This window comes from Jaculus jaculus, chromosome 6 (genome assembly GCF_020740685.1).
Source record: "Jaculus jaculus isolate mJacJac1 chromosome 6, mJacJac1.mat.Y.cur, whole genome shotgun sequence".
NCBI classification, from domain to species: Eukaryota; Metazoa; Chordata; class Mammalia; order Rodentia; family Dipodidae; genus Jaculus; species Jaculus jaculus.
The window spans coordinates 29,952,586-29,980,473 of record NC_059107.1 but is presented as its reverse complement, the minus strand read 5'-3'; the positions used below and the strand labels follow the sequence as shown (position 1 = coordinate 29,980,473).

Here is a 27,888-nt window from a genome sequence, read left to right as displayed (position 1 = left end):
TTTTTTTAAATTTATTTATTTGAGAGCAACAGACACAGAGAGAAAGACAGATAGAGGGAGAGAGAGAGAATGGGCGCGCCAGGGCTTCCAGCCTCTGCAAACGAACTCCAGACGTGTGCGCCCCCTTGTGCATCTGGCTAACGTGGGACCTGGGGAACCGAGCCTCGAACGGGTGTCCTTAGGCTTCACAGGCAAGCGCTTAACCGCTAAGCCATCTCTCCAGCCCAGAAGCCTTTTCTTTCTAACTTGGCAGGTAAAAGGATTAAGACTGGGCTTGTGACCCAGGGGTGAAGCAAGGCTCTGTGTTCATTCTCCAGCACATATATGCAAAAGGGATTATTAGGGACTTTGAAATATTGATTTCCATCTGTGCATGTGTATGTGCACATACGGGTATGCCAGCACCTCTTGCTCATATAAACAGAGGCCAGATGCATGTGTCACTTTTTGCATCTGACTTTTTTACATGGACATTGGGGAATTGAACTTGGGCACATGAGCTTTCCAAAAAGCAAGTACCTTTAACTTTTACTGCTGAGCCATCTCCCCAGGCCTGCTAGGGACTTTGATTTGGGGAGCCTATTTTATCAAATGGGGAGGAAAGAAAGATATTTCAAATTTAAAAATGGCAAAAATGAGGCATTCTCCCTGCAGTAGTAGAAGGGTCAGAGTGGAGGGCTGATATCTGCTTAATCGAAACCATTTCCCTGCTTTCTCTTGTAGAGCTGGGGCTCCTCCTCCAAGCCCTCGTAGCTGGGCCAGAATGCAGCACTTGTGTCCCTGTTTCCTGTTGCCTGGTAGTTGGCCATTGTCAGATCCTGGAGGCGGCCCACGTCCCTGGCCATGTGGCCCCTCTGTCTTCAGAGCCAGCAGTGGCATCTTCTTATCCTTTAGTTGTCACTCTGTAGGGATGTGGCTCAGTGGCAGAGAGAGTACGTGTGTAGCATGGGGAAGCCCTGGGCTTGATCCTCAGCATAGATCAACCAAGGTTAGAGGGAAGAGGACTATTCAAGGTGTTCAAGCCTTACTGGGTGCGGTATGAGTCATCCCACCTGGTAACAGAGGTTCCTAGTTCTGGACAGACCTGAGTTGTTCGGAAGTTGCCGGACCAGCCACACTGGAATGCAGGCAGGAAGTCAGGGAATGTCGAGTGAATTCCTGTGCCAGAGTAAGTTCAAGGCCTTTGCAGGGCATCAGGGGCTGCAAAACAAGTTATAACCAGGCCACGGCACCAGATGAGAGAGAAAACTGTTCTTACAGACATCAGTGGCCTCAAGCCCACACCTACAATGTCCCTTTACTGAAAAAGCAAAATGTCATGTTTGAACTGGGCATGGTGGAGCATGTCTTTAATCCCAGCACTCAGGAAGGCAGAGGTAGTAGGATCCATGTGTGTTCAAAGCCCCCCTGAGACTACATAGTGAATTCCAGATCAGCCAGGGCCAGAGCAAGACCCTACCTCAAAAAAAAAGGTCATATTTGCATTAAAAGGAAGTATGGGGGGGGGCAGCTGGAAAGGTGGCTTAGCAGTTAAAGGAGTTTGCCTGCAAGGCTATAAGACCCAGGTTCAATTCCCCAATAACCATGCAAAGCCAGATGCACGAAGTGGCCTGTGTCTGGAGTTTGGTTGCAGCGGCTGGAGGCCCTGCTATGCTAATTCTCTCTGTCTCTTTTCTCTCCATCTTTCTTTGCTTACAAATAAATAAATCAAAAATAAAAGGAAATAAGGGGAATTTAGTGGTGTGTCCCCTGCACATATGAAGCAAGTGCATAACTCATGTGCCATTCCTTTCACAGCTGAGCTGTGGTCAGAGTTTACCTGACTCCTCAGGTCTACTCAGGACTGCTCCCTTTCTTTCAGCCTGCTGTGTGGCAGGTTACCGGTAGTAGTTACAGGAGTGACTATTCACACTTGGTGTCTCAGGGGTTGTATGGGGTGTGTACCTGTCAGAAATCTCTGGAATCTGCCAGCCTTGGAACAGGTGGGAAGCAGACATGGAGCTGGTAGGGCCCTAGTGCCATAGGCTCTGTGAAGAACTCCTCTTTTATTTTATTTTTTATTAACAACTTCCATGATTATAAAAAATACCCCATGGTAATACCCTCTCTCCCCCAAGAACTCCTCTTTAATATAATAGCGTGTAGCTCCTTCTGTGGCTTGACATTTGTATCTGTCCCAGAGATAGAGAAAAAGGAGCACTGGATGTTTGTTGAACCTCTTTTTGCCTTGGCACAGAATCCAACTAGTATTATCTCTTTGATCCCTAACACCTTGAGGCAAGGATTATCACCTCCATTTTACAAATGGGGAAACAGACTTTGGGTTGTAAGATCACTTGCCTAGAGCCATCCACTATTACTAGAATTAAAATCCAACTCTGGCCGGTCGGGTGGCACCTGAGTGGCACCTGACTTTAGGATCACCATGAGTTCAAGGCCACTCTGAGACTACATAGTGTATTCCAGGTCAGCCTGAGCTAGAATGAGACCCTACCTGGAAAAACCAAAAACAAATCCGACTCTGTTGAATACCAGATCCTCTGTAATTTATTATTTTGGGTTTTTAAAAATTATTTATTTATTTATTTGAGAGCGACAGACACAGAGAGAAAGACAGATAGAGGGAGAGAGAGGGAGAATGGGCGCGCCAGTGCTTCCAGCCTCTGCAAACGAACTCCAGACGCGTGCGCCCCCTTGTGCATCTGGCTAACGTGGGACCTGGGGAACCGAGCCTTGAACCGGGGTCCTTAGGCTTCACAGGCAAGCGCTTAACCGCTAAGCCATCTCTCCAGCCCTATTTTGGGGTTTTTTGAGGTAGGGTCTCACTCTAGCCCATGCTGACCTAGAATGGATTAAAGGCATGAGATAACATACTGGATAGAGAGAGAAAGAGGGAGGAGGGAGGAAGGGAGGAAGGGAGGGAGAGAGACAATGGTGTACCAGGACCTCAAGCCTTTGCAGTTGAACTCCAGATGCATGTACCACTTTGTGCATCTGGCTTTATGTAGGTACTAGGAAACTGCATGCAGGTGGTTAGGCTTTAGGGACAAGCAGCTTAACCACTAAGTCATCTCTCCAGCCGTGTTTTCTTTCTTTCTTTATTTGGTTTTTATTTATTTGTTTTTTCAAGGTAGGGTTTCATTTTGCCCAGGCTGACCTGGAATTCACTATGTAGTCTTAGGGTGGCCTCGAACTCTCAGTGATTCTCTCACCTCTGTCTCCCAAGTGCTAGGATTCAAGGTGTGTGCTGCCACGCCTGGCTCCTGTTTTCTTTTTTTTTTTTTTTTTTTTTGGTTTTTCGAGGTAGGGTCTCACTCTGGTCCAGGCTGACCTGGAATTCACTATGTAGTCTCAGGGTGGCCTTGAACTCAGGGCGATCCTCCTACCTCTGCCTCCCGAGTGCTGGGATTAAAGGCGTGCGCCACCACGCCCGGCCTCTGTTTTCTTTTTTTAAAAACTTACTTGCATGTGGTGGGGGGCAGGGACAAGGCAGTATCTCCTGCTTCTGCAAATAAACACCAGCTACATGTGCCACTTTTTATGTCTGGCTTTACATGGGTGGCTGGGGAATTGAACCCAAGCCAACAGACTTTGCAAGCAAGAGCCTTTAACTGCTGAGCCATCTCCCCAGCATGGCTGTCCTTTACAGTCTTTATGCTGTTAGATTGCATTAGTGGGAGTGACTAGGTTATCTTAATAGAGCAGGTCGAGAACCCGGATTCTTGCTGTGTTACAGGAAATCCACCAGTAGAGATCACTCCTGTCCTAGCTGGGAGGACTGGCTCAGAAGAGCTGTCCTAGCTGGACTTCCCCATTTCAACAAGGAAGTAAGCATGCCTGTATTGTACCGTCTGAGTGTGGAACAGAAGAACCAGGCAGGATTTGAGAGGGCTGGGTAGAGCCAGTCTGTGGCAAGAGCATAATTTTGTGTGGAGAACTCGTATCGCCCAAGAGTGGACTTGTGCTCAGGGGCCCGGGGTGTTAGGATGAGAATAGTGGCATCTTGCTACCAAAGCATATCTTTCCATTCTGGTTTGTCTTCTTGGGGCCGTGCCCCAACACCGACGGCTGATGTGGACACGGCCCTGGTGAGTGAGTGTGGAATAGGCATGCACCCCTGGTTTGCTTGGTGGCTTTGTCAGTGGCAGCAAGAATAGGCATACAGCTCTATGTGGTCTTCTTCAGCAGTCTGAGGAGTTCCCTTAATTGTGTGTGTGCAATTTTTACTAATTTATTTAAACACATGTGTGCTACCATGCATGTGCATGCAAGGTAGGCTCTCTTTGCTTCTTGCTGCTGCAAATGCCCATAGGCACTTCATGTGGGTGGTGGGGAATTGAACTCTGGCCAGCAGGCTTGGCAAGCAAGAAGAATCTTTAACCACTGAACCATCTCCTGGAATCCTTTAATTACTGAGCCATCTCATAGTTCTCATCCCTAGTTCCCATATGCTTTTTTTTTTTTTTTTAAAGCACCGTGACTAGTAAAACAGATCCTTGGCCTTGATACAGAAAAGAATTTTAGGACAAGCTAATATGAAGTAGTGGTAGAGAATTTTAAGAGTAGGACATACCGGAACACATGGGTGTTGGCTTCTCAAAAGTAGAGTCCTGGGTCATTGTCTTTGAAACAGCCATATGTGTCATTTTGGTATTTTATTTTCTTTCGAGGTAGGGTCTTAACTCTAGCTCAGGCTGACCTGGAATTCACTTAGTCTCAGGGTGGCTTCAAACTCCTGGCAATCCTCCTACCTCTGCCTCCCGAGTGCTGGGATTAAAGGCGTGCGCCACCACACCCCACTTCATTTTGGTATTTTTTGAAGCTATTAACTTCAAAGCATTGCTAAGGAGCCTAGATGAAATCATAGAACATCTCCTGAGACGTACATGGCAGGATGACAGTTGATCAAGTAGAAGATCACAGGGCTGCAGAAGTTTGAGTATCTTCATTGTAAATGAAATCGTATGAGATTCCAAGGAAAGAAATGAGGTAATATACATCCAGGCCTCTTAGCAGAAAGTATCGATATATAAAAGGAATATTATATCTCAGTTGGCAACCTGAGATTAAAATTCATAGTAATTACTATTAATTGTGCTGGAATTCTTGCTTCTCAGCAGGCACGAGGTTTCAGCCAGACTATGTAATTAGCTTTTTCTTCTCTTATCTCTGTAATGTCTCGTTTTTCTATCCTGCTTCAGACTCACCCCTAATACTCCATAGAAGCAATCAGGTATACCAGGCCTCAGGAGTCCTGGAGTCTACTCTCCAGCTCTGCTCCTGATTTGCTATGTGGTGTGACACTCACTTAGACATAATGTGGAACATTGATGCGGAGGGGGAGGATCACAAGTTCAAGGCCTGCCTGGGTTAGAGTAAATTCAAGGACAACATGAGTGACAGCAAGACGTTATCTCCAAATAGAAAGTTTAAAGAAGAGCCAGAAGTGGTGGCGCATGCCCTCAATCCCAGCACTGGGGAGGCAGAGGTAGAGTTCAGGCCACCCTGAGACTATAGAGTGAACCCAGGTCAGCCTGGGCTAGAGTGAAACCCTACCTCAAAAAATGTTTAAAAAAACTAAAAAAATAAAAATAAAAAATAAAAAAAGGGGGCTGGAGAGATGGCTTAGCGGTTAAGCGCTTGCCTGTGAAGCCTAAGGACACCCGTTCGAGGCTCGGTTCCCCAGGTCCCACGTTAGCCAGATGCACAAGGGGGCGCACGCGTCTGGAGTTCGTTTGCAGAGGCTGGAAGCCCTGGCGCACCCATTCTCTGTCTCTCCCTCTATCTGTCTTTCTCTCTGTGTCTGTTGCTCTCAAATAAATAAATAAATAAATAACAAACACATGAAGCCATGGAAAACAGTTTATTTAAAAAAAATAAAATAAAAAATAAAATAAAAAATAAAATAAAAATAAAAAAAGGCTGGGGATGGTAGAGAGCTTGTCTAGCATAAATGAGGACCTATTTTGCTCCTCAGCATCCCCCCCCCACACACAATCACAAAACAAAATACTGAAATAAGGAACTCAACCTTGTCTTTTGGTCCACTCCAGCCCTGCAGTTCTCTGACCTGTGCTGTGGCACCATGTCTCCGTGGCACTTTGAATCGTTGGTTATTAGGCCAACCTTAAAAATCTTAGGCTTTAATTGTAATCACCTTAGTGAACATCTCATCTTTCAGTTTAATTCTCACAACTTATTTCTCAACATACCTTCACTCTATAGCTCCTCTTCATCTCTATCTCCATTTTTGATGGTCCTTCTTTACCTCAGGGAAAAATGTCTTATTTATCATACAATAATCCTATCTTTTTTTTTTTCTTCAGTTTATCTAGGTAGGGTCTAACTCTAGTACAGGCTGACCTGGAATTCACTATGTAGTCTCAGGGTGGCTTTGAACTCATGGTGATCCTTCTATCTCTGCCCCTGGAGTGCTGGAATTAAAGATGTGAACCACCATGCCTGTCCTGTCTTGTCCTTTAAAAAAAATAAATAAATAAAATAAAAACTTTCTTTACCAAAAATATACCTGATAAATACTCTTATATCTCTTTCTCCTATATCTCTCCTTCTCTGTGTTACTTCTTCATACACACCCACACTTGCAAGGAGGAAGAACAATGACAGAGAGAATGAGCACACCAGGGCCTCCAGCCTCTGCAAACGAACTCCACATGCATGTGCCATTTGTGCATCTGGCTTTACATGAGTACTGGGGAATCAAACCACCAAGGTTGTTAGGCTTGCAGGCAAGTTCCTTAACCACTGAGCCATCTCTTCAGTCCTGTATTCCTTTTTGTTTTGTTTTGATTTTTTTTTTTTTCAAGGTAGGCCCATGCCAACCTGGAATTCACTATGTAGTCTTAAGGTGGCCTTGAGCTCATAGCAATCCTTCTACCTCTGCCTCCCAAGTGCTGGGATTAAAGGCATGTGCCACCATGCTGGCTTTGCAAGCAAGCACTTTTATTATTATTTTTTATTATTCATTTATTTATTTGACAAAGAAAGAGGGAGGCGGGGGAGAGAGAGAATGGGCACGCCAGGGACTCCAGCCACTGCAAATGAATTCCAGACGCTTGTGCCCCTTGTGTGTCTGGTTAACGTGGGTCCTTTGGCTTTGCAGGCAAACACCTTAACTGCTAAACCAACCCTCCAGCCTACTTTCATTTGATTTTACTTTATTTTTGTGTGTGGTTTTTTGAGGTAGGGTCTTGTTCTGTAGCCTTAGCTGACCTGAAATTCACTATGTATTCTCAGGATGGCCTCGAACTCACAGCAGTCCACCAACCTCTGCCTCCGGAGTGCTGGGATTAAAGGCACTGGGATTAAAGGCACACACCACCATTCTTGCCTCTTAAGATAGAAGATCTTCCATCTCACAGTGCAGAACTGCAGAACCCTAGCACCTTGAAACCCTTCAAAGTCTTAGATCTCAAGAGCACAGGTGTCCCCCCACAAGCAGGCCTTGCTTTAAAAATGTCCAGTGGGTTTTTAAAAATTTTTTTTTAATCTTATAACTGTGGAGCCTGAAAGCAGGGCCTTTAATCCCAGCACTTGGGAGGCAGACAGAGGAAGGAGAATCATGTGAGTTCCAGGCTACCCTGTGAGACTACATAGTGAATTCCAGGTCAGCCTGAGCTAGACTGAGACCCTGCCTCAAAAAACCAAAAAAAAAAGAAAAGAAAAGAAAAGATAAGGAGCTTGAAAAGCCTATTTTCAAAGGAGGCACTAACAATTAAAAATTACCCTAAAAAATGCTTATTGTACACATACAAGTATATATACATATTTATGCATACATGTATCTCTTAAAATTAGGCATTATACCCCATAGCTTTTTATTTTCACTTAAGAAAGAGAGTGGACGATCCAGAGTTGCCTCCTGCCCTTGCAAATGAACTCACGACACATGTGTCATTTTGTACATCTGGGTTTTCATGGCTACTGAGGGAATTGAACCTGAGCTGGGAGACTTTGCAAAGAAGTACCTTTAATCACTAAACCATCGTCCCTTCCCCAGAGTTTGTCATTAATTCTGACATCTCTTTAAAATTGTATTACTTTACTGTTTATTTTATGAAGTAAGCTCAATAAACTGGGCCCTTTTTTTTTTTTAATGAGAGAGAGTAAGAGAGAGACAATTGGCACACCAGGGCCTCCAGCTATTGTAATTGAAATCCAGATACGTGTGCCACCTTGTGTTCACATGCAACTTTGCACACGTGTCACCTTGTGCGTCTGGCTTACATGGGATCTGAAGAATTGAACATGGGTCCTTAGCTTCGCAGGTTAGCACCTTAACCACTGAACCATCTCTCTAGCCCTCTTATTTATTTATTTTAGAGAGAGCCAGAGACACAGAATTGGCATGCCAGGGCCTTAGCCATTGCAATTGAACTCTTGCGTCACCTAGTGGGCATGTGTGACCTTGTGCCTGCCTCACCTTTGTGCATCTGGCTTACATGGAATCTAGAGAGAGATTGAACATGGGTCCTTAGGCTTCGCAGGCAAGTGCCTTAACCACTAAGCCATCTCTTCAGTCCCCCTCCTATTTATTTTTAAACTTTTTTTAACTTACAGTGTTAAAGCTCTTATTTTTATTTATTTTTTGTTGTTTTTCCAAGATAAGGTCTCACTCTAGCCCAGGCTGACCTGGAATTCGCTACGTATTCTCAGGGTGGCCTTGAACTCACCATGATCCTCCTACCTCTGCCTCCAAGTGCTGGGACTAAAGGCATGCATCACCATGCCTGGCTTATTTTACTTTTTAACTATTAAATTATTATATTCTTGAGGCAAGTACAGAGCCAAGGAAAGGTACTTGTGTGGCTAGAGATCCCATGTGGAGGGCCTTGAAAAACCATGGAAAGAAAGAAAAGAAAGTTCAAGGAGCTGGAAGGGGGTATTGAAGCCCATGGCGGGGGAGTAAAAAACTGGGGGAAAATTCACCCACAGCTTGAAGTTCCCACATGGTCAGAAAGCCTGCTCACCTCTTGTAAAGGTATTTATAACTTTGTAAGTGGTGGGTTGTCTTCTGGGCTCAGGTGAACCAGAGGGACAGCTGGTTGGTTAGGGTTAGGGGCTGTCACAGGAAGAGGCTAGTCCTTGACATAAAGTTCTGGGGGATGATCTTGACCAACCACAATGTTTAAATCCTATGAAAGACACCCCCCTCCCATGTGAGGTCCTGGTTGTTTGTGGAAAGATAGATCTAGGGAGTAGACAAGAGGTAAGAAGTTAGGAATCATCTTTGATTTCTAGAAAGTACACACTTCCTTGCCTTTTTCACTTTCATGGGTCCAGTCACCCTAACTGTACTCCCTCTCATTTCCCCCCTCTCATGAAAAGGCACTCTAACTGCTGTTAGAAAGGGGCATGATGGGCTGGAGAGATGGCTTAGCGGTTAAGGCACTTGCCTGCAAAGCCAAAGGACTAAGATTCAATTTACCAGGATCCACATAAGCCAGATGCACAAGGTGGCACATGCATCTGGAATTTGTTTGCAGTGGCTGGAGGCCCATTATCTCTCTCTCTGTCAAATAAATAAATAAAAATAAAATACTAAAAAGGAAAAGGGGATGATGACATCAGATCTTAAACTACTTCTGGCTGAATGGGGGTGTAGGAATATGGTAGTTAGAGAGTCTCTTTCAGAGAGACCTATTCTAAAGGATCCCATCTTATTTTTTATTCTTAAAAATATTTATTTATTTGCAAGCAGAGAGAGAGACACACAGATAGTATGGGTGTGCCAGGGCCTCTAGCCTCTGCAAATGAACTCCGGATGCGTGTCGCACTTTGTGCATGCGGCGTTACATGGGTATTGGTGAATTGAACCCAGGTCATCAGGCTTTGCAGGCAAGCACCATAACCACAAAGCTGTCTCTCCAGCCCATTAATATTTAAACTACTAGTTTTATCATTTCTGTCCTTACTTGCCAGTCAAATCAACACAGTTATCAAACGTAAACCAGCTGGAGTGACTCGGGCTGAAAACAAAATGCTTTCCAAGCAAACAAAATGGGCACCTTAAACTGAATGCTTTGAAAGCAAACCAGATTAAGGTGTCTAATAAATACAACCCTAAAAATCAAGTAATCTCAAACCCAGCTCAGAATAAAACTAATGGACCATCAGCTGAAACAAAAAAGGTCTAAATACCCACCAGCATCCACTTGAGGAGAGGCTGGACAGTGGGGGACACGGGCCCTGCCCTGGTAGCTGATGCCAGTGCAGGTGATAACTGCCAGTGACAGTGGATTGTTTGGGGGAGGGGAGGCTGCATTAGTTACCACAACTGTTAGTAGCTTGGGAAAAAAAGTCCCCACAGTTCTCACCTCAAAATGATTAAGACTTTATTCTAGAACCAAATATGAGGGACCATGGTCCAGGAATACAAGTTAACCCACATTTTATGTTCCAACACTGTAACAACAAAGAGAGTCATAGCCCAAGATACTTTTCAAATCCATTGAAACAAAGATCAGGTAGGCAGGTTAAAGCAAGCAGGACAATCTGTTGTGTGTAGGCCTCAGCTACTTTCTGATGACATTCTTCTTTTTTTTTTTTAATTGTAATTTTAATGTTTTATTTGAGAGTGACAGAGAAAGAGGCAGAGAGAGAGAGAGAGAGAGAATGGGCACGCCAGGGCTTCTAGTCACTGAAAATGAACTCCAGACATGTGCACCCCCTTGTGCATCTGGCTAACATGGGTCCTGGGGAATTGAGCCTCGAACCTGGTTCCTTAGGCTTCACAGTCAAACGCTTAACTACTAAGCCATCTCTCCAGCCCCCCCCCCCCCGCTTTTTTTCTTCAAGGTAGGGTCTCACTCTAACCTAGGCTGATCTGGAATTCACTATGTAATCTCAGGATGGCCTCCAACTCACGGTGATCTTCCTACCTTTGCCTTCCGAGAGTGCTGGGATTAAAGGTGTGCACCACCATGCCCAGCTTCTGATGACATTCTTAGCCGTTGCGTTGGTGGAAGCTAGTCGTCTTTTAGTCCATTCCAAAAGGTTTCACTTGATAGTCACAAGGAGGGTTAGGGTAAGCACAGGGGTGGGCAGTGAATGACTGGTAAGGGGACTAAAGACAGCCTGAAGTAATTTGGCCCTATACTTGTAACATTCCATCTTGCCACAATCCCAGAAGTTCTAATCAATCAGTCAGACGTGCAGGATGCTTGAAGTAGGAGCAGCAGCTTTTTGGAAATTTATAGTTCACAGCTCATTGCTGCTGTTTTAATATTCTTACCTGAAAGGAATATTGTCTCTATGTCGGCAGTCTTCACAGCAAATTTTGCTAATTGTACTGAAGTCCTTGAACCTCAGCTGGTGAGAGAATTTAGACTCCAGAGTGAAGGACTCCTTTCCCTTCCCACAGCCCGTAATTTTCTTTGGCTTTCCACCCTCTCAAGGATGTTCAGAACTCCTGGATGCTGGGGTGTAGCTGAGGCTGAGAATGGTTCCTACGCTTCCTCCATCCCCTCAGTGCTGGGAGGTGGTTTAAAAAAAAATTTTTTTTTTGTTTATTTATTTGAGAGCAAAAGACAGAGAGAGAAAGAGGGGGGAAAAGAGAGAGAGAGAGAGAGGGATAGAGAGAATGGGTGCACCAGGGCCTCCAGCCTCTGCAAACGAACTCCAGACGCATGCGCCCCCTTGTGCATCTGGCTAACGTGGGTCTTGGGGAATCGAGCCTCAAACCGGGGTCCTTAGGCTTCGCAGGCAAGTGCTTAACCACTAAGCCATCTCTCCAGCCCTGGGAGGAGGTGGTTTTACTCCGTACTGTCTAAACGCTGTCAGAACAGTGTAGGTTCTGGGGTGTGTTTTGTATTTGGTAAGCCAGTTTGCTGTACCTCTTATGAAGCCCGCGTTGCCTGCTGGGGTGGGGAAATCCTGGGTTTGGGTGGAATTTTCCATGATCCTTTGGCCACAGAGCTTTTCATTGTGCCTGTCTGTGCCTTCCTCCTCCTCTTTTTGTATTAACTCAGACTGCAAGTCTTGGTATTGTATTTGTGCTTAATAGCTTAGTGCTAAGGGTAGATCAGAGGCTCTCATCTGAATTAGCTTTTTGTTTATAAAGTGAGTCAGCTTGAATGTCTGTTTTGGCCTGGTTTCCTCAGGTATAACGTTTCCTGTCACAGAACCACCTTTGTGGGATGGGGAAGGCGGGTGTCTCCCCTGTGCAGACACCAGCACCAGCTCCAGCTTCTGAGTCCGTGCTGGCCCGTTCCCAGCAGTCTTTTCGTTGGTGGTCAGCATTGGCCTTGTGGTCCTTGGATTGGAAAGAGTCCAAAAATGGTGACAAGTGGAAGAAGAGACACAAGCTGATAATGGCCTGTTTGGGTTTGACTGGTTTTCCTTCCTACACGGGGATTTATTTATTCTGCTTTATTTGCAAGCAGAGAGACAGAGAGGATGGGCATGTCAGGGCCTCTTGCCACTACGCATGAACTCCAGACGCATGCAGCACTTTGTGCATTTGGCTTGCTGTGAGTTCTGGGGAAACAAACCCAGGCTGTCAGGCTTTGCAAGCTTTAACCTCTGAGCTGTCTCTCCAGCCTCCTACATGGGGGGTTACAGAGAGCCATCTGTCTCCTTTGCCTTAGAAGACACCCTCCCTAAACTTCATCTTCCCAGAGTAGCAGGTGGAGGTGAGGCTACTTTTTTTACCCTTATACCTCCATCTCTGCTTTTTTTCCTTTTATATATATATTTAATGAAATTAATTATTTGACAGAGAGAGGGGGGACATGCCACAGCCTCAAGCCACTGCAAACGAACTCTAGATGTGTGCACCCCCTTGTGCATCTGGCTAATGTGGGTCCTGGGAATTGAACCTGAGTCCTTTGGCTTTGTAGGCAAACGCCTTAACCAGGAAGCCATCCCTCCAGCCCTTTTTCTTTCTTTCTTCGGGTTTTCGAGGTCAGTTGTCACTCTAGCTCAGGCTGACCTGGAACTCACTCTGTCATCTGTATTTTGAATGGGAACTAAAGGCTGGTTTCTGTTACATTTGGTTTCTTCAGTTAGCTGCTTCCCCGGCCATCGCACCAAGTATTCCCCCCTCCCCCCCCCCCGCTGGCTATTTCTGTTCTCTTCCTCTGCTTTACTTCCTGCTTAGTACTTAGTGTCTCACATTATATAATCTCTGTGAGGATGGGAGCATTGCATCTTCTCCATTGTGCTCCTGGGGCCTGGAACTTACTCATGACACATTTGTTCAGTAGGTAAAACAGACAGGTTGCACAGCAGACATTTGCATACGGCCTTTCCCTTCCTTCTGGGCTTCCATCTTGCCTAGTTCTGTGGTTGTCAGATGTCATTGGACATAAGGTTCACTGTATCAGGTAGAAAAATATTTATTCGAAACTTTCTGAACAGTGTAAAAGAAAATGTGAGATGGCTTCATGTTGTTTCTGCTTCTAAGCACGACAGTGAGTCACTATTGTACTTCCTCTCCAGTCTGTCAGGCCGAGGCTGTCATATAAGTTATATTGGTGAATTGTCATGGGCTGTGACAGCTTGTTGAGAGCAGCCTGGGTAAGCCACCCTCCAAGTCTCAGACCCAAGCATGTTTACAGCCCAGGGCTTGAAGACATTGTGTCCTTGAGAACAGCTTAAAAGGTAAACATCATTCTCCATGCTGTCTGCCCCCACTCCTAAATTATTTTTTTGAGACAAGCCCAACAGACTGGCCTTTTTTATGAGAGAGGGAAAGAGAGAGAGGGAGAGAATATTGGCATGCCAGGGCCTCCATCCACTGCAACCGAACTCCAGATGTGTGCCACCTCATGCGCATGCGTCACCTTGTGCATCTGGCCCTGCAAGTGTCTTTTAACCTCTGAGCTGTCTCCTCAGTCTGAGAGCTGTGCTGTTGGTATTAAGTGTGAGTTTATTAGGGATACAATGAGCAAAAGTCAGAGAAGAAATGATAAGCAGCAGACAGTCCATAGAAGAACATCAAGCCAGGCAGAAAAGACTGGAGAAGCCCTTAAGGGATAGTTATGGATTGAGTGTCCCTGGGCAGAGATCTTCTCAGGGGAGGCTTCCAATTAACAGTTCCCACTACAGGCTGAACAATAATGACCTCTGTTTAAGAATTAAAATTTAGTAATGGGGGCCTACAGAGATGGCTTAGTGGTTAAGGTACTTGCCTATGAAGACTAAGGGCTTCAGGTTCAATTCCCCAGTACCCATGTAAGCCAGATGCACATGGTGGTGCATGTGTCTGGAGTTCATCTGCAGTGGCTGGAGGCCCTGGTGTGCTCAATCATTCTCTCTTCCCAATAAATAAATAATAAAATAAAATAGGTACTTGCTTACAAAGCCTGCCAGCCCAGGTGCAACTCCCCATGGCCCACATAAAGCCAGATGCAATTCATTTGCAGAGCCAAAAGACTCTGGAGTGGCCATTTTCTCTCTTTCCTTGCAAATAAATGCATGCATGCATACATACATATGGTATTCCTTGTTACTTAGATTCTGAAGAGAACCACAGACCTATTTGAGTCTGCTCTGCTAGGGCCCACAAAATGTTTTACATAGTAAGAGGACCCGACCCACAAGATGTGTCACGTAGTTTGGAGTGATGAGGATGACAGAAGAGGAGCCCATGTGTCGTGCACAGAGAGCCAAGGAGCTGAAGTCAGACCTCAGTTGGACCCCTGCAGACAGATGGGTGAGACTAAATAAGATAAACCTATCTTCCCTGGCCTTGCAAATTATAATAATTTTTTTTAAAAAAGCCTTAATGGGCCGGGTGTGGTGGTGCACGCCTTTAATCCCAGCACTCAGGAGGCAGAGGTAGGAGGATCGCCGTGAGTTCGAGGTCACCCTGAGACTACAGAGTTAATTCCAGGTCAGCCTGGGCTAGAGTGAAACCTTACCTCGAAAAATCCAAAAAAAAAAAAAAAAAGCCTTAATGTATAGATACTGTGAACTTGGGAAATCTCAGATGCTTGGCAAAGTAATCAAGTCATGGGCACAAGACAAAGACACACTGTGATAACACCACCTCAGAGCCTTGTGGCTGTGTCTCAAAATGAAGCAAAATATGTTGTGGGAAGTAGTTTCTTATCAAGTGGTCCCAGGCTGGATGTTTATTAAAGGATTGGTCCAAGTGGAATAGATTTAAGGTTTATCAACACCTTTTCCCATCCTATATGAAAATGATCGTGTTCCAGTTGATTTCAGCCCTATTTGCTGTTCTTTTCCCTGTCAATGCTTTAGTTGGCTGATTGCAATTCTGGCCCAGCTCAACCCTCTCTTTGGACCACAGTTGAAAAATGAAACCATCTGGTACCTGCAGTACCACTGGCCTTGACGAGGAAGACGTGCTTCACAGTGCCCAGGCATTGAGGTAAGCACACCTTTGACCTTTCACGGGAATGCTGCCGTCCGTCAGCTCAGGTGTTTGCCTTGGTTTTCTCTCAGCGTTTAAATTTTTTTAAAAATGCGTGTTCACCTGAATCTCTTGTCTTTGCAGATGAATGTCTATGTTCACGTGAGTGCTAGGGAATTGAATCTTCACCAGCTGGCTTTGCAATCCAGCCCCCTTAACTGCTGAGTCATCTCCTCAGCCTCCAAAGTACTAATTTTTGAAGTTATTTAAAATAACACTTTTTTTTTCTCATGGTTATGTGGCCAATTTGGTATGCAGTTAGAGTAAGTTAGTTTCTTTTGTGTATAAATCAGCAATTTCTCTTCATTTGTTACATTTAAAAAATAATTTATTTTGCTGGGCATGGTGGCTCACGCCTTTTCATCGCAGCACTCAGGAGGCAGAGGTGGGGTCATTACTACCAGTTCGAGGCCACCCTGAGACTCCATAGTAGTCATACTACATGAAGGTCAGCCTGGACTAGAGTGGAACTCTCTACCTCAAAAAACAAAACAAAACAAAATTTACTTGAGGGAGGGAGGGAGGAAGAGAGAGGAAGATAGAGAGGGAGAATGGGCATGCCAGGACCCCCAGCCACTGCAAACGAACTCCAGATGCATGTGCCAGGGTACTGGGGAATCCAACCTGGGTCCTTAGGCTTTGCAAGCAGGTGCCTTAACCACTAAGCCATCTCTCTCTAGCCCCACATCTTTTTTAAGGCTTAGAGAGACTATTAGATTAGGAGAAGAAAAGGAAAGTACAGAGAGCTCCTGCCACGTGGAAGGCAGGAGGGGTAGGGAGCCCACGTGGGAGTAGGTCCCCCACCCATCTCGGCCTGTAGTCCCCGGAGTGCTAGCGGTGATTATCAACATCTAGATACCTTTTCTTTCTTCTTCCCTCCCTCCATCCCTGCCTTTCTTTGAGGCATGTTCTTCCTCTAGCCCATCTGATCTAGAACTCACTCTGTAGCTCAGGCTGGCCTTAACCTCACAAGTGCTGGAATTAAAGGCATGTGTCACCATGGCTGAGTAGACGCCTTCATTATTTGTTTCTACAGACATTGACATCATTTTGGGGTATAGAAAGACCAATTCCAATGCAGTTTCTTCTGCTGCTGTCTCAAAACATAGATAATTTCTCACCTTAAATAGGGTTGGGAAGTAAGGTCTTTACACCCCAAGTAAGCAAACATTTTGTGGGTTACATCAGAGTGTCCTCTGATATACTTCAGATAACATCTTCCTGGAGAGAGTATCAGATCGCACAGGAAGTGCCCACTTTTACATGCTGGTTGCCAGCCCCAGGTGGTTTTACCTGTGCTTTTGATCTACCAGCCAGCTACCTCCACAGGTTGGATTTGAATAGTTTCCGGAACGTCGTGAAACCTGTTAGCCGGCTTATTTCAATGGATTTTTAGAAAGGGCACAGGTGAAGATATGCATAGGACAAGGCAAGTTGTGGGAAAGATCCACTGTCCACCATCCAGGAATCTCCATGTATTGGGCTTATTTGGGAGTTCCCCAAAACCTATCCTGTGACCGTTTTATGAAGATGTTGTTGCATTTCTTTTTTTATTGTTATTGTTCTTAATCAGAGAGAGGAGGGGAGGAGAGGAGAGAATTGGCGTGCCTGGGCCTCCAGCCACTATAAGCAAACTCCAGATGCGTGCGCCATCCTGTGCACTTGTGCAGCCTTCCGTGCTTGTGTGACATTGTACATCTGGCTTATGTGGGACCTGGAGAGTTGAACATGAGTCCTTAGGCTTGGCAGGCAAGCTCCTTAACTGTTAAGCCAACTCTCTAGCCCTGTTGTTGCATTTCTAATACAAGACTGAAAGATGGGAAGACGAGAGTTTTCTGTGACCTGCCTTGGAGAAGAGAAGTTCTAGTTTCTGTGACCTGCCTTGTGGAGGAAGTTTTGAGTCACTAACCATAGAGGAAAGCATACATACATACATAGACACATACATACATACTCTCCCATGCCCCAGGTTGTTCCCCCTTTTTTTTTTTATTTCCTGGTGCATGTGGTATGGTCACATGTGATGATGTCCATCCTCTTGGACCTTGTTTGAAGCAAGGTCCCTCATTGTTCACCACTGTGTTTGTCAGGCTAGCTGGCCCTCCAGCGTGGGGGAGATTCTCCTGTCCCTGCCTCCCATCTTGCCATAGGCAACTGGGATTACAAACACTCCCTATAGTGTAGTTTTTCTCTGCATCCAAACTCACGCATTCACACTTGTGTGGCAAGTGTTTCATCTTCTGAGCCATCTGCCCAGTCCTCCTCATCTGCTGATACCATACCATTATGCATATACATACACATGTACTCATGAATTAGGTAAGTAGAAATTTGCATGGCACTGGGGATTGAACCCAAGGCCTTCAGTACACCAGGCAAGTTCTGCCTATATCCCTTTTACCTTTTTTGTTGTCGTCGTTTTTTCAAGGTGGGATTGCTGGGCTCCCTTTTACCTTTTTTTTTTGGTGAGGTCTCAGTATAGCTCAGGGTGGCTGTGAACTCATTATGAGGTTCACCGTAGTCTTGAACTTGGGCTGATTCTCCTGCTTCAGTCTCACAACTACTATTATAAGTGTGCACCACCATGCTGGTCTGCAGTACCATCTTATGCATGATGGCAATTGTGTGGTTTTGCTGGTGACCTTTAGGATAGATTACTCAGGATTACACCCTACTCCAATTTTCTTGAGGCTGCTGCATTCTTTGCAGGAGGGTCTATTCCATTTTGCATTCCTACCAGCTATGTATGGCAAAGCCAGCCTGACAGGTCTTAGTTAGCCTGTTGGATTTTCCCTCAAGGTTTTGTCTTTCTCCAAAGAAGTTTTGATTTTCCACATACATACATACAGTATTTTATTTATTGGGTTTTTTTTATAAGCAGGGGTGGAAAAATAGAATGGATGCACCAGGGCCTATAGCCCCTGCAAAAGAACTCCAGATGCATGAACCACTTTGTGTACCTGACTTTATGTGGGTACTGGGGGATCGAATCCTAGTTGTTAGGCTTTGTAGGCAAGTGACTTCACTGTTGAGCCATCTCTCTAGCCTTTTTTTTTTTTTAATTTTTTAAAATGAGAGAGAGAGAGAGAGAATTGAAATGCCAGAGCCTCCAGCCATGCCAGTCAAACTCCAGACACATGCACATGTACCCCCTTGTGCACATGTGTGACTTTGCACTCTTGCATTGCTATGTTTCTGGATATGTGGAACCTGGAGATTCAAACATGAGTCTTAGGCCTCTCAGACAAGTTCCTTAACCACTAAGCCATCTCTCCAGCCTTTTAAATTTTTTGTTGTTGTTGTGTTTTGTTTTTATAGGTAGGGTCTCACTCTAGCTCAGGCTGACCTGGAATTCACTATGTAGTCTCAAACTCATAGCAATCCTCCTACCTCTGCCTCCCAAGTGCTGGGATTAAGGGCGTGCGCCACCATGCCCGGTAGACTCAAATTTTTTTTTTTTTTTTACCTGCCTCTGTGATATGAAGCCATTCAAAAGATTTATGTTTTCATTTATAAAACAAGAGAGTTCCTAAAGTTACCAGCAAACAAAACTGAGAATGAAGAGAACATAAAGATATTAGGAAGGGATATAGGGAGATGGCTCAGCAGGTAAGGGCACTTTGTTTGCAAAGTGGGGGAGGCCCTGGTGTGCCCACATTCTCTCTCAAATCATTTTTTTGTTGTTGTTAAAAAAATACTAGGAAGGGGTATATGAAAATATTTTTCTTTTCATTAGATTAGACCTAGGGACCCGAGCAGGCAAGCAAGGACTCCAGCATGAATGTATCCCTTGAAAGATATGCATGTTGGGTTTAGTTTTTAATCCTTTTTTCTTTTTTTCTGTTTTAGATGATTTGTAAACTAATTTTGTCTTCACTTTAATGTAGAAAGGTATGTCTGATAGGAAGTTAACTTTAAGAAGTAAGCCAACTCAAGGTGAAAATATTTAACAGCTCAAGACACTGGACCAAACAAGTGGCAAAAACTTGAGTTAGGGATGGAAGAAATCCCTAACATTTTAGAATAAAGTAGCCAAGAATGGGAGCACGATAGTTCATGGTCATCTGGGCCCTGGCAGAGAAGCCACAGGGAGATTAAGAGAAGGGGTGAGCTAAGGTAGGGTGGCACAGGAACAGTTACGCACATTGTGTTTGCTGATCTGCTTTCTAAATTAATAAATACAATAGAGCCGTGAGAGGCAGGAAAGGCCAAGTAAAATAACTGGGTCAAGAACATGAAAATAGCAGGGCTAAAATCACCACATCACTGAGCAGAGTGGCAAGAAAAAAAGAAACACGGTTTAGGGGGAAACTAGGAAGGCCTTGAAAGCCAAGGCGGAGAGCTGGACATAACCGGCCTTGAATGTTTTTTTTTTTTTTTTTTTTTTTTGCGCGGGTGGGGGGAGGTCGGGTCTCAATCTAGCTCAGGCTGACCTGGATCTTACTCTGTGTCCCAGGCTGGCCTTGAACTCACGGTGTACCTCCAATCTCTGCCTGCTGAGTGCTGGGATTAAAGGCTTGCGCCACCACGTCCTGCTTTCTTTCTTTTCTTTTTTTAACTAACTAATTTGAGAGAAGAGGGGAGAGAATGAATGGGTGTGCCAGGGCTGGCCTTGAACTCAAAGTGATCCTCTTACCTATGACTCCCAAGTGCTGGGATTAAAGGTGTGTGCCACCATGCCGCCTGGCCTTAATTTTTTTTTTTAATGCTTGTTTATTTGAGTTATTTGTGTGTGTGTGTGTGTGTGTGTGTGTGAGAGAGAGAGAGAGAGAGAGAAAGAGAGAGAGTATGAATATGGGTGTGTCCTGCCACTGCAAATGAATTCCAGGCCCATACACCATTTTGTGCGGGTACTGGGAAATCAAACCCAGACTACCAGGCTTTACAAGCAGGAGTCTTTAACTGCTGAGTCATCTTTCCAGCCCCATAAATATTTTTAAGTATTTTATTTATTTATTTGAGAGACAAGGTGGGAGGGAGTTAGAGAGAAAGAACGAGAATGGGCATACCAAAAAGAGAAAAAAAGGGAGGAGTGAGTCAAAGACAAGAGAACTTGATGAGAATGGGCCTGGGGAGATAGCTCAGTGGTTAAAGGCACTTGCTTACAAAGCCTGCTGGCCCAGGTTTGATGCTCCAGTATCCATGTAAAGCCAGGTACAAAAAGTAGTGCGTGCACCTGGAGTTCATTTATAGCAGCAAGAGGCCTTGGCACGCCCATACTCTCCCTCTCTCTCAGATAAAAATATTTAAGAAAAAAAAGAGGCTTCAGCCCCTCCTGCCTTTTCATGAGCAGGATCTCTTTCTAGTCTCCTCTTTCCTTTTCTTTCCTTTTCTTTTTTTTTTTAACATGTAATACTATCTATATTTTATACAGCAATAATAGTGGAACTGGACTTTCTTCAAAACAATGACCGACACCTACTGAGCACTTTCTATAAGTTGGGCATTTCACCAGTGTTTGATGATATTACCTCACAGAGGTACTATGATTATCTCTCATTTAAAGATGAGGAAAAGGGCTGAAGAGATGGCTTAGCAGATAAGGCATTTGCCTGCGAAACCTAAGGACCCAGGTTCAATTCCCCAGTACCTACATAAGCCAGATGGCACGTGGTGGCGCATGCGTCTGGAGTTCATTTGCAGTGGTTGGAGATTCTGGCTTGCCCATTTTCTCTATCTGCCTCTCTGTCTCTCTCAAATAAATAAATAAAAATAAATAAAATGTTAAAAACATAAAGCTGAGGAAAATGGGGCTAAGAGAAGGTCAATAAGGGCAAAGGCTGCCCACCTCATTTGAACCCAGGTGTCTGGGCTCAGGGGTCCTCACTGGCTAGAGGGCCGTGCTGCTACTGTGAGATGCTCAGTATCGCCTCAGGATGGGCCCACTGAGATAAGGGCAGAGGGGAGGGAAGTTGGCACATGTTGGGACTCACAGAAGCTGGGGTTTGTCTTGGTGGGTGGGGAATGACCAGGAAGGAGCCTTGTGCATGGCGCCCCCAGTGGGATGGAATGTCTCTGGTGGTCAGCTGGAGAGCAGATGGGTGCTGTCACGTGCAGCAGGGTGGCAGCCGGGGGAACCATGAAGGTGTTTTGTTCCGGCTGACCACGAAGCCTGCAGGGGTACACAGCCCAAGGGGAGTGGGGTAAAGGAGGAGAATGGAGCGGTACTCCAGGCCAGCGTCTCTCTGTAGTCCCCAACACCCAGGGCCCACAGCGGGGCAGCTGATAACGCATCCTGAAATGAGTTGAATTGAAGAGAAAGCAACGGGAGGTGTCATAGTGTTGTAGGAGCCAGAGTGCAGGCTGGGGTGACTCAGCCTCCTCTGCGCTGACAAAACGCGTAGACTATAGACGGTGACTTAGAAAACAGGCATCCATTCCTTACAATTCTGGTGGCCTGAAGCTGCAGATGGAGATTGCAGCCAGCGCGGTCCCTTGGCTTGCAGACAGCCACGGGCCCAGATGTGCCCTCGCCTATGGCGTGTCCTTCTTGTCTGGGAACGAACCCCTCACTTATTTTTTTTTTAATTTTTATTAACATTTTCCATGATTATAAAATATATCCCATGGTAATTCCCTCCCTCCCCACCCCCACACTTTCCCATTTGAAATTCCATTCTCCATCATATTACCTCCCCATTTTCCTTTTCTTGATCTAATAAAATCTCTAAACTTAGAAAGAAAGAAGGAAAGACAGAAAAAAAAGGAAAAGAAAAGAAGCAGGTAGCTGGGCATGGTGGCACATGCCTTTAATCCCAGCACCCTGGAGGCAGAGGTAGGAGGATCACCAAAAGTTCGAGGCCACCCTGAGACTACATAGTGAATTCCAGGTCAGCCTGGGCCAGAGTGAGACCCTACCTCTAAAAACCAAAAAAAAAAAAAAAAAAAAAAGCAGGTAAAAAATATATGAGCAAAGAAAGAAAGAAAGAAAACTATATATGAGCCATGCATGAGGACACACACCTTTCATCCTAGCACTTGTGAGGGTGAGGCTGAGGCAAGAGGGTCAGCATGAGTTCAGTTTAGCCTGGCCTACAGAGTGAGCTCCAGATGAGCCTGGGCTAGAGTGTAACCCTGTTCAAAAAAATGAAAACAAAACCAAAAAAAAAAAAAAGTATGTGTCTGTCTGTGTGTGTGTGTATATATGTATACACACGCACACACACATATTTCCATATGGTCCTGTTGGGAATGAAAGATGCCATCTAACACAAGACTAACTTGCTGTTAAACTGACATTGAGGTTGAGTGAAAATTGCCCCACGTTTGTGACTTTTCAAAAGTGAAGGCTTATATGTGAGGACGTACAAGTGCGTGTACATGTATTTGCATGTAGAAGCCAGAGTCTGTCTTCAATTGTTCTATTTTTTTTTTTTTTTTTTTTTTTTTTTTTTTTTTTAGTTTTCCAAGATAGGGTGTCACTCTGGCTCAGGCTAACTTGGAATTTACTATGTAGTCTCAGGGTGGCCTCGAACTCACAGTGATCCTCCTACCTCTGCCTCCCCAGTGCTGGGATTAAAGGTGAGTACCACCACGTCTGGCTCTCCTACCTTATTTTTTTGAAACAGGTTCTCACTGAACCCAGAGCTCACTGATTCTGCTAGACTAGCCAGCCAGTAAGCCCAGGGCTCTTGCTGTGTCTGTTCCCCAGTGCTGGGCTTGCAGCTACTCGCCGCTGTACCCAGCTTCTACGCGAGTGTGTGGGTCTGTGGAAACTCAGGTCCATATGCCTGCACAGCAAGCAGTTTGCCCACTGAGCCATCTCCCCAGTCCAGAGTACAAGGCATAATGAGTCTTGGAGATAAGAAACTTGTGTCTCTGCTAATTGCCACCCCTTGGCTCTATGTTACTTTCCTAATACATTGTTAAAACAGTTATTGAATAATTTACTTTTCTTTGTTTTTTTTTGTTGTTGTTGTGCTGGGACTTGAACACAGGACCCCAGGCTATTAACAATGTATAATTTCACAGAATTCCTGTCCCAGGTCTGCCTCTCATTGCATCTTGAGCCGAATGCATTTTACTTGCCAATACCCTGCCTTTTTGGGATCCAACCTGAATGGTTGCTTTCACTGAGGCCTAACATATATTTTTTAAAAATATTTTTTGTTCATTTTTATTTATTTGAGAGTGACAGAGAGAGAGAGACAGATAGAGAGAGAATGGGCATGCCAGGGCTTCCAGCCACTGCAAACGAACTCCAGATGCGTGCACCCCCTTGTGCATCTGGCTAATGTGGGTCGTGGGTAATCGAGCCTTGAACTGAGGTCCTTAGGCTTCACAGGCAAGCACTTAACTGCTAAGCCATCTCTCCAGCCCCCTAAAATATATTTTTATTTACGTCTTTGAGAGACGGAAAGATAATAGGCACACTAGGCCCTCTTCCCATTGCAGACAAACTCCAGATACATGTGCCACTTTGTGCATCTGGATTTACGAGGATACTGGGGGATCAAACCCACACTGGCATGCTTTGTACGTCCTCAGCCCCACCAGTATACCATTTATATAAAGGAATTGATGCAACCACTGTGAGCAGTTCGGTGTGTGGAAACTTTAAATATCTGCCAGCTTTACATGGAGGATGTAGTAGGTTTAAGCTACTAAAAAAAAAAAAAAAAAAAAAAAAATGTCATTTGCCGTCTGTACTTGTGATAACCAGAATGAGGAGTGACCTAGAATGCAGCTTGAAGTACTGAAAGCAAGACAAGGAGCGGACTCCTTAGGAGTCCAGTAGAAGAGAGCTGAGGTTGTCCATATTGGTAACCCACTGTCTGGCTTTGAGACAGGAAGGGAAGAAACCCACAGAAACTCATTCTAATCCAACTCCCATTATTTTAGTCAGCTTCATACTTCCTGTTTTGTTTTTTTTTAATTTTTACTTACTTATTGAGAGGCTGGGGGAGGGGGGAAGAATGGGTGCACCAGGGCCTCTAGCCACAGCAAACAAACTCCAGGTGCATGTGCCACCTTGTGCATCTGGCTTACATGGGTTCTGGGGAGTCGAACATGGGTCCATAGGCTTCGCAGGCAAGTGCCTTAACCACTAAGCCATCTCCAGCCCCGTACTTCCAGTTTTTTTGTACCATAATCACATTGTCATCCTGCATTGTGATAGCTCAGTAGTGTCCTTGGTCATTGGACCTTCTGTTCACCTACCCACACCTCCCAGGTGACTGCCGAGTCCTTCTTCAGGCAAGGATTGAGGAGCTTGTTCTAGAGTACGGGCCTGGTGGTTTCCTTTCTCTTCCTTGAGCTGGAGAAGGTGAGGCAGGGTCTTACTATGTAACGTAGCTCATGCTGCCCTCACACTGACCATCCTCCTGAGGTGAGCCCTTCCCTTCCTTTCCCTCCCTTATTTATTTCCTTCTTTCTTTCTTTTTCTTTTTTGGTTTTTCGAGGTAGGGTCTCGCTTTAACCCAAGCTGACCTGGAATTCACTAGTTTCAGGGTAACTTGAACTCATGGCAATCCTCCTACCTCTGCCTCCCCAGTGCTGGGATTAAAGGCATGTGCCTTCATGCCTGGCCTTGATTAACTTTCTTGATGTTAAATATATCTTCTCCCTTCCTTCCTTCCCTCTTTTCCCTCTCTTCCCTCCTTCCTTCCTTCATTATGCTCTAAAAAATAATGTCGGGTACTATTTATTCATTATATATGTGTGAGTGTATGTACACATGTGTACTTGTATGTGTGTATGGATGAACCAGGGTGTCTCATTGTTGCAAAGAAATGCCTGTCTGACTTTTCATGGGTAGCTGGGGAATTGAATCCAGGCTGGCAGTCTTTGTAGGCAAATACCTTTAACTGCTGAGCCATTTCCCTAGCACCCCACACCCAATTCCTCTTTGACTTTTATGTTTACTTTCACTTTGAGACAGGTTCTCCCTAGGTGTCTAGGCTATCTGTAAACTTATTCTGTAGCCCAGGCAGGCCTTGATCATGTGATCCCTCTTCTTTAGCCTCCTGAGTAGTAGTTGGGGTGTAAGGCTTGCATTACTAGGCTTGCTACTTTTTGCTCTGTCTAAGAAGGAATGAGGGGGTTGGTGAGATGCCTCAATGGTTAGAGGCTCTTGCTCGCAAAGCCTGACAGCCAGGGTTCGACTCTCCAGTACCCATGTAAAGCCAGATGTACAAAGTGGTACATGTGTATGGAGTTCATTTGCAAGTCTGAGGTTGGTGTCAAGAGGCCTTGGTGTGTCTATTCTCTGTTTACAAATAAATTAAAATATTTTTTAAAAAACACAAAGAAGCAAGCTGGGTGTGGTGGTGCATGCCTTTGATCCCAGCACTACGGAGGCAGAGGTAAGAGGTTCGCTGTGAGTTCAAGGCTAGCCTGGGACTACAGAGTAAGTCCCAGGTTGGCCTGGGCTAGAGTGAGACCCCACCTTAAAAAAAACAAACAAACAAACAAACAATAAACAAAACAAAAAGCAAAGCAGCATTGAGGGTGTAGATGCTTGAGGACCTTGAGTTACTTGAACTGTTTGTTTTGCAGGTCACAAAGAGAATGCCTTGTAGAAAATCACCTCCGATCCCAAACCACCTTCTGTGGTGGCCTGCTTTGGGCTTTAGCTGCCTTAAAACGTTCACGTGACACTTGAAGATTGAACTCTGCAGTGCAGTATTTTCCCTTCACTTTTTAACACTTTGACGAATGATGTGCCTACTCAGCCAACTGTACAAGATGTGCTGCATTCTTCTGACAGAGCGGTGCTGTTTGGGGAAACCTGGTCCTCCTGCCTTGGAACCCATGGCTTTGAAGATTGTTCCTGCCAGCTCGTAACACAAGGGTCACACTGTGTTTCAGAATGGCTGCAAGACAAATGAGACTCCGTGGAGCAGGCAGGCCAGCATGCTCAGAGCCATCTACCCCAGCAGATTCACACCAGACTATATTTTCAGGATGAATTTCTCCTGCCATCTTTTGGAATAAATTATTTTTCTGCTTTCTATGGAAATTTGGCTCCAGTGTTTAAAAAGCTCCATTTCCTAAGCTCTCCTAGCTCTCTCTAGATAATGCCTACTTAAAAATGTGGTTGTTGTCCTAAGATGTATAAACCGTGCCCTGTAGTTTGATGCCTGAAGAGACTGGTAAGTGCCTTTCTTGCTTTTTCATTAACTATTTGAGTACCTGGTGCAGGCGAGGCACTGGAGGAGTCACAGTGTTAAAATGGGTACTGTAAGTTCAGGAGACTGTGGAGAGAAGCGGTTGTTACGCATAGGGCTATAATGTAAGGCTATGTTTGACCTTTTAAAAAAAAATTGCCAGACATGTGGTCTCTGCTCCTTGGGGGCATTGAGGTTCCAGGTGGAGGGGAATCACTTGATGTTAGGACTTTGGGACCATCCTGAAAAATAAAGTGAGATGGTGGGTTTTTGATGTAGGATCTCACTTTAGCCCAGGTTGATCTGAAATAAGGTGATCCTCCTACCTCAGTCTCTTAAGTGCTAAGATTAAAGGTATGAACCACACACACCATGTTTCTCTCTCTTTAAAGTGTTTTTAACTTTGGTTTGGTTTGGTTTTGGTTTTGGCTTTGGCTTTTCGAGGTAGGGTCTCACTCTAGCTCAGGCTGACCTGGAATTCACTGTGTAGTCTCAGTGGCCTTGAACTCATGGTGATCCTCCTACCTCTGCCTTCTGAGTGCTGGGATTAAAGGCGTGCGCCACCATGCCCGGCTTGTTTTTAACTTTTAAAAAAAAAAAGTTTAAAAATTTTATTTATGTATTTGAGAGAGAAAGAAAGAGGCTGATAGAGAAAGAGAATGGGCACACTAGGGCCTCTAGCTACTGCAAATTAACTCCAGAGGCATGTGGCACCCTGTGTATCTGGATGACCTGGGTACTGGGCAACAGAACTTGGGTCCTTAGGGTTTGCATGCAAGTGCTTTAACTGCTGAACCATCTCTCTAGCCCATTGTTAAGTTTTTATTGACAACCTCCGTACATATAGTCAGTATACCTTGAGGATAATCTTCTCCCACCACCTTCAGTCCCTGCTTTCCAACCAGTCTCTCTTTTCCTTTGAAGTCATTATTTTTTCCCTCCTATTATGCATATCTTGTGTAGGTAGCATCAGCCACTGTGAGGTCATGAATACCATGGTCACTTTGTGTTTGGAAGACAGTATTGCAAAGCACTTTGGATCTTACATTCTTTTTTTTTTAAATTTTATTTATTATTTGAGAGAAAGAGACAGATTACATACATACATAGAAAGAAGGTGTGCCAGGGTCTCTGGCTGCTGCAAACTAAAGATGCCTGCACTACCTTGTGCATCTGGCTTTGCATGGGTCCTGGGGAATCAAACCTGGGTCCTTTGCAGGCAAGCACTATGCCATTACTCCAGGCCCAGATCTTACATTCTTTTGCCACCTCTTCTGTGGTGGTCCCTGAGCCTTGAAGGTGTGGTAGATATGTCTCACTTAGTGCTGAGCACTGTCTCTCTTGATAACGATTGTGAGCAGGTGAGGGTGATGCCAGCCA

At 45.0% G+C, this 27,888-nt stretch overlaps 1 protein-coding gene across 1 annotated transcript in view; it reads left to right on the top strand.

Annotated features, from left to right (window-relative positions):
- Positions 1 to 26,360, top strand: part of Atp6v0e1 (ATPase H+ transporting V0 subunit e1) — a 36,506-nt gene extending 10,146 nt beyond the window's left edge. Inside the window, exons 3-4 of the mRNA XM_004665018.2 lie at positions 15,229 to 15,358; positions 25,898 to 26,360. Coding sequence (XP_004665075.1) covers positions 15,229 to 15,322 — 94 coding nt within the window. The 3' untranslated portion in view covers positions 15,323 to 15,358; positions 25,898 to 26,360. The remainder of the gene's footprint in view (positions 1 to 15,228; positions 15,359 to 25,897) is intronic.
- The last annotated feature ends 1,528 nt before the right edge of the window (positions 26,361 to 27,888 follow it).